Source organism: Poecilia latipinna, unplaced genomic scaffold, assembly GCF_001443285.1.
Source record: "Poecilia latipinna isolate Pla-1442-1.1 unplaced genomic scaffold, P_latipinna-1.0 Scaffold63, whole genome shotgun sequence".
NCBI classification, from domain to species: Eukaryota; Metazoa; Chordata; class Actinopteri; order Cyprinodontiformes; family Poeciliidae; genus Poecilia; species Poecilia latipinna.
The window spans coordinates 550226-560776 of NW_015112679.1; the positions used below are offsets into that span (position 1 = coordinate 550226).

General features: G+C 41.4%; 1 protein-coding gene across 4 annotated transcripts in view; it reads right to left on the reverse strand.

Annotated features, from left to right (window-relative positions):
• Positions 1-9828, reverse strand: part of kita (KIT proto-oncogene, receptor tyrosine kinase a) — a 26670-nt gene extending 16842 nt beyond the window's left edge. For 2 of the 4 annotated variants that reach the window (XM_015058431.1, XM_015058416.1), the window contains exons 1-8: positions 9473-9827; positions 5845-6099; positions 4282-4560; positions 4037-4176; positions 3586-3757; positions 1753-1939; positions 1125-1240; positions 757-871 (exon numbers count right to left, since the gene is read on the reverse strand). In XM_015058431.1, the coding sequence (XP_014913917.1) occupies positions 757-871; positions 1125-1240; positions 1753-1939; positions 3586-3757; positions 4037-4176; positions 4282-4560; positions 5845-6099; positions 9473-9527 (1319 nt within the window). In that variant the 5' untranslated portion in view covers positions 9528-9827. Of the gene's footprint in view, positions 1-756; positions 872-1124; positions 1241-1752; positions 1940-3585; positions 3779-4036; positions 4177-4281; positions 4561-5844; positions 6100-9472 lie in introns of all 4 variants that reach the window. The other 2 variants (XM_015058408.1, XM_015058423.1) reach the window with 2 other exon arrangements.
• Between the last annotated feature and the right edge of the window lie 723 nt (positions 9829-10551).

Sequence of the window (10551 nt, forward strand, 5' to 3'; positions counted from 1 at the left end):
CCTGTAACATATAAATTACACAGTAATACTTTTACATTTCCTGTCAACTTAACATCTTTTTATACAAAACACGGTGGACCGCCTCGACGCCCCGACCACCGGGCTTAGCAAGTTTTCTGGGGGGAAACCCTGATGATGATTGATCACTTCTTGTTTTAGGTACCTGCATGGTGCAGTAGTGCCACCAACAACTCTACTCTTGATTGGTTCCTATCTGAAATAAACTTTTTCAGGAGATTTATATCACTAAGCTGCACATATACACTTCGTCTACTCATATTTTTGAATTTACTGATATTTTTTGGTGTTCTCATAGAAAAAAGCAGCGAAGAAAACAGTAAAATAAACATTTTAGTCAGTTTTTTTTTTTATCAATAGACAACGATATATCGAAATTTCGTATCGTGACAAGAAATGTTTTGACACGATAAATGCCCACCCCTAGACATCATGAAATATTTGTTTGCATAACAATAACTCACTGCTTTTCTTTTGAGAGGCTCTGCCACCTTGTGAGGCAGAGACGTTCATCATTGATTGAAATCATAAGATTTAAAATTCATCATCTCCATTTTCTTTTTTACTGCTAATACCCGGTCATAAAATGATTGACAATAGGTTGTTGTGTTCTCAAATTTACCCTCATGAGAAAACAAAGAAGAACGACTGAACCAAGCAGACTTGTTTTTGTGTGGATAACAATAACTGACTGAAGACTCTTGTTTTTTTTTCCCCCCCATCCTCCAAAAGACTCACCTGACAGCATGCTTCTCGCAGTAGTACCATTTGATCTGGGGGGCAGGGTAGCCTTCAGCCACACAGTGCACCTGTCCGTCCACAGGGCCCCCATGTTCTATGATCGCAGGCTTACCTGGTAAACAAAAAGCCGACGTCAGACTGAGAGACCGTTAAGTAATAAATTACAGGCTGTCGAGAAAAGAGGGTGTTTGCCCTCCTTCAGGCACAGCTGTGAGCTCGGTGAGGCACAGACAGACGGTTTGGACTTCATCAAATTACAATTCCTAAAGGTCAACTCCCCTCCCGTCAGCTGCTGAACGTTAACGCGGCGTGGAGAAATGCATTTTCATGATGCGGCTCAAGGGGAGAGAAAACCTTTCACTTACTGATAACAAACACGGAGAAGTTCTGCTTTACTGCTGCGTCGCCGTTGGAGGCTTCGAAGGTATAAATGCCACCTTCTGTCGATTTGAGCCGCACCAGCCTCAACTCGCTGACGTAGCTGAACAAAGGGACAGATACATTTTAATCAAGGTTTTTTTTTTAAGGTAAGAAAAAATACGAAAATAAAACTGAAAATCTCTGAATATCAAGTCCTGTCTGAGAGAGAAGTTCACATGGAGAGATAATCAGTGCTTTATTTGAGTAATGTGTTCCCTTTCACACATCTGCATAGCATTTGTTTTACTGACCCACATCCAGCTGAGGATCGAAGTGAACCTCTTTATTCTTCCCATATTAACAGAGATTTTGGATAACACCTGACTTTTTTTAATCTAAAACATGTGGATTTCATTGGCTTTATATCCCGAAAACGCCAACTGATTACATTTGTAATCTGGCTGCGAACACTTCATGAGAAACCCTGGGGCGACACTTTTTGCCCCAGCGGTTTCTCTCAGGAAGCCGCGACCTTGCAGCTAGGCTAAGGCCGCTAAATTCCAGCACTCATCCAGCAGCGCTTGCTCCCTCTCTACGTGGCCTCAGTTCATCGAGTTTGCGTTGTGCACACACCTGTAGTCCCTGCTGTGTGTGGTGATGACGTGGTCACTGGTGTTTCTGAGCTTCTCGCCCATGAAGCTCCAGGAGACGGCGCGCAGCTTTGGATACGCCTCCATGCTAACGTTCAGAGACAAACTGTCGCCGGCGCGGACGTGGAAAGTTCTGTTGTGGATTTCTGCTGAGCTGATAAACCCCCGTTCTGAAATATGAAAATAGGAGGCGTTTACAACACTGGTGGGAAAAAAAATATGCTCCAGACTTTTACATGCGTGAGGATGGGTTGACATGTCGGGTATGGGTACGTCACATCAACTCAGATTGCTTACGAAAACCTGACCGCTAGAAATGTGTCAAGCTAGTACAATAAGACTCTCTAAGGTTATGAGCAGTTAAAATTAAATTTTGACATTTAGGAAAGACTGGTGTTCTTTTAGTCAGCAAATTAGAAAATATCTAAAAGTTCAATTTCATGAGCAAAGGGCAGCAAAATAGCTTTGATTAGCCTGAGGGCTGATTAAAGACTGAGCCTAGCTGCTGTCTTGTCAGGAGTTAAATGAGAACAGTCACACCGCTTCCATGACTTGAAGGAAAAACTCTAGATACTAATAAAATTTGTTAACTCATCTCAGCTTGATTCAAAAGAAAAGTGTTCCTGATATTCAGAGTAAAAATGGCATTTGTGTTTTTACCAGGCTTTATTTTAGAAAGCAATTTGAAACCAGGACATTTCCTCTCTATGAATGTGCCAGCTCATTTAAAAATGAAATGCATTAATCCATTGTCTGTACCCTCTTATCTTTGCAGAATCTCAGAGATGCTGGTGCTGATCTCCATTCTGTACATTTTTCATTTAACTTTAAGCCTTTTTTGAACAATATTAGAAATATGTTAAAACATGCAGAACAAACAAAATCAATTCCTTTTTTAAATAACGTAAATATTTCATTGGCAAAAAAATACAGTGAGCTCGATCATTTGCAGATTAATTGATTAATTTTTACATTAACCACTTAATAATTAACTAGCAATAGATGGTAAATAGTAGTTTTTATTTATACAGAAGTTTAACCAGAATAAGCTAAAACTTGAGAAGTTCAGGGTAGTAGATAAAGTCTTTTTTATTATCTTCAAGTCAAATGTTTATGTTGATTGCAGTTTTGGTTTAATGCTCTGAATGTGTTGTTCTTCTACGAATGGCCATGTTTTGAGTCTGTTTGTTCCAGTTAACAATTAATCGGTTAATAAATTATTTGACGATTATTTGAATAATTGATTAATCTTGATTAATCATTTCAGCAACCTTTGGTATTTCGTTGCATGATATGATAATAACACTGGACCTTGCATTAGTATTGACACCCTGAAGTCTTTCTCCATTTTGTTACATCACATTTATTTAGGTGTATTTAGGTGTACACATGCAACCACTGCATGGATAAAGATTGAAAACCACACATCATTTCCTTTTCACTTCACAAAGTTTAGCTACTAAATCGTTGCATGGCTTTGTGTCCATCTACCAGATAAAATCCCAGTTGAATTCATCAGTTTTAGAGGTTATGTTGTGACAAAATGTGGAGAAGACAGAGGAGTGTATCTACTTTTGCAAAGGACTGTAATGCTTCCATTGAGTGTACACAAAAATATGCAATTCCCAAAATGCTGAACAGTTTTCAAACATGTGCAGTTGGAAACCAAGAGCTTGTTGGGAAAACAAATACTCAGGAGTTTTAACACATTACAGTCACATGTGAAAGGCAAAGATTGGTAATCAGAACTTCATCGGAACTTATTTCGATTTCATCACAGGAGGAGATGAGGAAAATTTTTATCTTCCAGACTCACCATAAACGTCCAGCCACACGGACATCGTGCTGTTCCCTTTTTCGTTTACGGCTACGCATTTGTAACTCCCAGCATCCTGTGGACGCACGGACTCTATTTGCAGCGTGACACTGCTGGCGTGAGTGTAGTCCTTCATCAGGATGCGTGCATCGACATCAACCTTTGCTGGTTGCTGTGGACACCAGATGGCACCCTGTCAATGCCCAGAGATCTCTAGAGATTAACCCCGAAGGCATGTCTATCCTTGCCAAGCAAATACTAGCAAAGACACACAAATGCATGCAATATAACCACAGACATAAACTCCATAAATCCTATTGCACATGCAGAGACACCTTTGACCCTCCAGCCACTTGTGCGGGAAAGGTAAACCCATTTTTTTTTTTTCTTTTGGACATGCAAACTGTCTAAAGCACGCTCTACAGCAAAAGGCAAAGCTGACGGGTCTCACCGAGCCAGGTGGTGCCACCCAATTCACTGTGAACTGTCCGTTGACATTGGTGGCATTGCAAGTGATCAACAGATTTTCATTTCGAGTTAGAATGATTCTCCTGGGATGCTGCATCTGAATTTCAGGAGGACCTAAAGGGGCTGAAATAAAACAAGTTGATCCAGACCAGAGCTCGACCCCAACAGAAACGAATCACAATAAAGAAGCTCAGTAATATGCATTGAACACATAAGATGCATTTTTACCTTTCTTGACTGTCAGGTAGTATTTTTCTGATTTGACGGCTCTTCCCTCGAGCATCCCCGTGCACACATAGCATCCTCCGTAGGTCAGCTTTACGTTGTGGATGATGATCCCTTGCTCCAGGCTCGTAGAATACTGGAGACCAGCGGGGAGGGCTTCTCCAGAGCACGTTTCCAAAGTTAAGTTGAGCATACTTGGATCAGTTAGAAGGCATATGTCAGCGTTGTGTCCCTCACGCTTAAGAATGTTCTTTAACGATTTTTTGAAGGGATTCTCCGGATCTGCCAAGAAAACGCAATTGCACAGGTTGTGTGAGTGAGCGGGACTTCACACTGAGTTGCTGAAGCTTTATGGCTATATGTTTTGTTGTGCAGACGTCTTGGCAGATCGACAGGCCCTGGAAATGTGGAGAATAAAATCGATGCCTCTGTACTTTTTGCTCTGACAGCCAAAGAATGTCAGAAGTTACGCAAAGTTGTTTTTTCCAAGTTTCCAAGTAGCTCGGCTTTTCTGGAAACTTCCCAATCTAAGTCACGATCAAATGCCGCTTTGCAAAAAAGCAGGAAGTGATTTCAAAGAAGTTCAAAGCTAAACAATAAAACAAATTAGAATATTGCATGATGCGATTCCAGTAACATTTTGAGATTAAGGAACTCCAGAGTGATTTTTAGTGAAATCTTCCTTAGCTGCTATTGTGTGCAGGAGAGCAGCAGCTTCGGGGAATGTTGAAGTCAGATGCTTCATGCTTGTCATGAGTTACTCTTTGTTTCTTCTTCTGATGCAGTCTGTTGCATTGGGGGAAATATATAAGACCACCCCTTTACAACCAAGAGTAAAACATTATTATTATTAAGTAATTATGACTTTTTTATCAAAATTTTTCAGGTTTTGAAAATAATTTACTGCATTAACTCAACAATGTAAGCCAACAGAGGCAGCGATCGCACATAATAATTAAATCAGGTACCCCTCTTTGTGAATCAGGGTTAAGGATTATGAACTGCTATTATTCAGGATTTACCATGTCCACTAAAATATCCAGCCTCTGAGGTGAAATCGATCTCTAGCGCCTTAATCTTAGCCGTCCTGTTCACAGTATTCCTTTCAACTTTTGCTAAAAATCCCAAACAAGATTGTTTTATGTAACCATACATCTGAGCTAAAAAGTAGTTATTGTTTGTTGCCTCTGAGATAGATGCGAGACTTTTGAGCGAATGATCAGCACATGATAAGAGCCTGCAGTGATGGCGCGGGGCCAGAGGGATGCAAGGGGTCTCACAGGAAAGGAAATACAGTAAAACTCAGTCATGCACTCAATAAATAGCTCCAGAATCTACCTCACCTGTCCGGGGCAGAGTTACACACACCTTCTTGTGCAAAACAAACCCACGCGCCTCAGCATGTAGTCAGTAAAGACAGTACTGCCAAAAAAAATAAATAAATAAAACAACCTTTGACTGCTCTAGCCTGGAGTCGGATTCCATGTCCTCATGATTGAAGATCGCCTCGTCTCACAAACACAAACCCACTACAGATTCACACACACTTATTGGTCACCCAGATACCTTTCACGAAGACGAAGATGGAGGCTTCCTCGCCGGACTTCTCATCCCGGCACATGTAGCGGCCACTATGGGCACTCAGAGCTTTGACCTGAAATACTCTCCACATCCCATCGATTTGCGTTGTTTTAAGAGGTCTCTGCCGGCTTTCTTGCCACCACTGTGTCTTGTTTTCACTCTTACATCGCAGGTCGAGGGGATGGTTGAGTGGGACGACGAGTTGGGTTTGGTTGGGGATGATAGTGGGCTTGGTGTGGCCTGAAATGGGATTGGAAAGAGAGTTATGATTCTGGAAGGTAATCTCAGAACGACAGAGATGACCTGTTCTTGCATCTACGCTACCCAATCTGCCTGTCCCGTGCATGACAAGAGCTTAACGACAAATCTCTTATCTAAAAGGTTAAGAAGGTCCACATCAAACATTAAAAGTCGTTAACTGACGTGTGTTGACAAACACAAGGTTAAAATTAGAAGATTTACATTGGACTCCCATCTTGCCTCATATGAAATCTGAAACCAAATACCTATTTCTTCCACTTGAACATTAAACAGGATTAAATATACAAGCAAACAATAATCTCTTGCAGTGTTTCAGAGATTTAAGTTGGTATACACTGTAAACAATGCAGGACAAAACCCAAACTGGGTTATTTTACTAACCCTAACCCTGAATCAATGGCGGAAAGATCCAGAACTGGGATGATTTTGCACCACAAGTTTGATTAAATGGGATTCATTTAATGTACTGGCATGGTTTTTCAACCAAACAAATGGGCTAAAGTGAGAAATGTTCAAAGCTTTCAAAAAGTGCGGTGAGAAGACTGGATTGCCGACTGATTCATAACAGGGAAACGCACGTAAGACAAGAGCTGGCAATGGCTAATGCTAAGGGAACAAAACCATTCTGAAGATCACATTAACACAAGCTCTTGGCATTAATATTTGTCACTTTGTAATTTATAATGCAATAATTTGGAAAGACAGCATTGAAGTTGAATCAGAAAAGAATAAACTGTGTTTTAATTGGTCTCTTTTAACATGTACAATTATCACTAGACGTCATCACTGCAGCAGAATATGATGTTAGGAGCCTTTTTAGACTCTTCGCCCCCCTAACAACAAAGGTCACAATATTTGATCCAACATTTGTTCAAAATCTACCCAACTTCAACTCTAACCTCTTGAATCTAATATAATAGATGACCCAACAGTTTTTGGACTGTAATAAGTTTGTTTAAGCGGTTAGAATTAAACATTAGAGATTATATGAGCAGAAATCTTTAGCAAATCATCAAACGGTGGAAATGATCTGAAACATTTCACTTCTCACCATATTTTGTGTCTTTATCTCCCAATGCTTTAAACCTTCGCAGACGTTGCAAAAACAAAAAATAAAAAATTGGACAAAGTGAGTAATCGCTCTTTGTCTTCTAAGAAAACCTCATGCTTTTTTTTATTTGCTTTTTTGTTTTTACAGAGCAAACCCACTTTACATGATCAGTACAAGAAACCACAGCGGGAGTGTTGAACAGGCAGCTGCTGATAGAGATACGCCCTGAGTTGGCGAAGTCCTTGCTTCGATAGAGATAGAGACAAAAGGGAGGCGCTGTCGAGTGGAATGATTGGCAATTTGAATGCAGGATTTGACAAATCAGTGAAGAGATAATCGGGGGCACCCTCGGGTTTGAAAAGGCAGATCAGGGCTGGCAGATCACCTCAGCTGAAAGTCATGCAAGATTTTTACTTGGGGTTTAACCGGGCAATGGGTATTTAAAAGTAGCAGAACTAAATGCATAAATGTCTCTACTTATCAAATCTTGTCATTTTTTTCCTATTAAAATGACGCCAACACAATCAGGGATGTGCACAGATAAACTCTAGATGGCCCTAGAGTGCCCTTCTGAAATCTTGTATTATTATTATTATTATTATTATTATTATTATTATTAACAGTGTATATAGTCCAGTTAGGATTTTGCTGATTTAAAAGCATAAATTACCAGACTGCCTGTAATAAATGTCACACTACAGCCAGCACACCTGAACACCTGACCCTGTTTGTGTAAAAACACAAACAGCAGTATCACCTGACCTGAACACCTTACCCCCAAAATGTCTGTGCACGCCACTGAATACAATACATGTGCATTACAAAAAACTATCTGGTCAAAGGGGGCTAACGGGACGGGGAGGGAGACCCCCGGCAGTATAAAGCAGCTATAAATCTTTTACACATAACCACTTATTCAGTTAATTCTTCTGCGTGACCCTACGTCAGCAGAGACTCCAGATAGTTCAGAGAACAACTGGGACATTCAGTGTAAAGCTTTGGTAACACGCAAAGGAGACCAGAAAACAAAAAGAAAATGAATGCATGTTGTTTTTAAACGAATCCAGTCACGTGTTTATTTCCGGCATCATCATCATCATCAGCATCATCATAAAACCTGGCTTATTATCTGTGCACCATGCGCAAGCGGGCTTTAGGAAACTTCGCGGCGTGCCCCTGTTGCATCACATGACGGTTCAGCCGGAGCGCACACTGCCTCGAAATGTGGCACTCATTCAAAAAAACAAATAAACAACAACAACAACAAAAAACAGATGATCTGATCGAAATGGTCCGATCAGGTCTTGTTCGTAAGCAAGAAGGCCACGAAGTCCACCTGACGCCGCCCTGAAACGCCTCAGCACGGCTACAGGGCGCAAAGGAAAACACCTCGCTGATTCAGTTCCCCCCTTTCAGAATCGGCTGAGGCACCGAGACGCCTTTTCCATAAATTTACTTGTTATCTCTCAGGGGGAAATTTCCAACCGCCTTATACTTCAATATCCCAGTGAATGTCCCTCTGATAAAGAGCATTTATCTACTTTTCCTGACTCTAAATCGCTCAACGGAGACTACAGGTGGATCTTTCTCACTATATAAATAAGTAATGAAGTGCTCCCATTCGGCTATTGTGGACCTTGACCTTCTTGTCCACGCTTCTGGAGATAAAGCCAAGTCATAACAATTGCAATGTGTTTTTAAGCCAAAGCCCACTGAGAGTGAGAACAGGTTTTAAAGCGTCCCACTGGGTCAAACACATCATCTCGGAACTGGGAAACACACGCACACACATAGAGAGACAAAAACAACCCAGTGGTCGCGGATTGAAGTCGTTTGCATGTTTCCTAGGAATCACAAACCAATATTTCTACATGTTGACGGTTATGCGCTGCTGGTGGATTATTTGCATCTTATTAATATTACTGGAGAGCCAGTTTTCACCACGACAGTTTTTGTTTCTGTTTGTTTTCATCAATGGCGCCTTGTTTCTTGATTAAAGCGTGAATTATTTAAATAAGTCTCGCATTCAAATCGTCAGAGTATCTGCTTCCCTCATTGGGTTTCTGTGTGGCTTCAGGTTGTCCTCTCTTACAGACTCGGGGGTCTGACTCCGCGTACGAAGAGAAAGCATCACAACACTGTTGCAAAAACATTATATAAAAAAAGAAATCTACAAAAATATATACACACATGAAGCCTGTTAAACTTCAACACCCCGTCCTGTCCCCCAACCCTCCCCCCCCCCCGTAAGGGAAAAGCAACAAGTTGCGCGTGAAGGCACACACGCTCCGCGAGCCTTACCTGGGTGGAAGCTTAGCTGTAAAAACACAAACAGCAGTATCCAGAGGTATTCCATAGTTAGTATTCCATGGGTCTAGCTGTGAGGGTGAGCCAGTGCCGCAGTGGTCAAGCTGGTGTAGCTCTCGCTCGCACTTCGCCGAGCGCGTCGGGCTTCAGGGGGAAGTTTGTCTGCGGGGTTTCGACAGAGGCGCGCGCGCTTCACAGAGCTTTAAAGGCACAGATGCTCAGCAGCCTGTCTGAAAGCATGCTGTTGTCCTGCAGCGGACCGGAGGGGACGGTGCGGGCCCACCAGGTGGCTCTGCCTGAGGAGGAGAGTCAAGAGCATGTTTATAGGAGCCCAGTGGTGGAGCCTATTTATTTTACTCACACGGAACTGGAGAGAGAGAGGGAAAGAGAGAGAGGGGGAGGGAGAGAGAGAGAGAGGTTGGTGTCTGTGGCCACTTGTCTCTGCTTCCCCGCGGGAAAACTTTTTACAAAGACAGACAGAAAGAGGAAGAAAAGAGACATATATCCAAATTACCCCCACCAGCCACAGCAGTTCCACCTAAATTAAAGTTTCACTAGTGGACCACTCACTCTGGACGTGGAATACAACTTATCCGCTTAAATACTCTGTTTGCGCTGTGAAGACCCTCCTTTGTGGATGGATTAAAACAAATCTACACTGAAGTGCAGAGGGTAAAAATCGCTACACATAAATGAAAAACTGAAATTTCCAAATATCAGTTTTCACCACCAAGGGTTATCGTCGATGTAAAAAAATATGGAAGACCGGACCTGACAGAATTTCTTTTTTTAAAGCAAAAATACAAGTGGCCCAATCTTAAAATAGACCAGTCAATTTCAAAAAGGAGAACTTCACCTCATGTTTTATAATTTAATTGACTGTCATGTTTATTTTCTCAATTTAGTTGACACATATTATATATTTAAGCACATTTTTTTGCATTTATTTTACTGGTTCAGTTTTTTTCATGTTCTTCCATTTACTCCTTGATTTCTCTGTAATTTCTTTGATCTTCACCGCCCCCCCTCCATATATTTCTTAAATATTTTTTGTTTTTTGGAGCCGAGTAAAC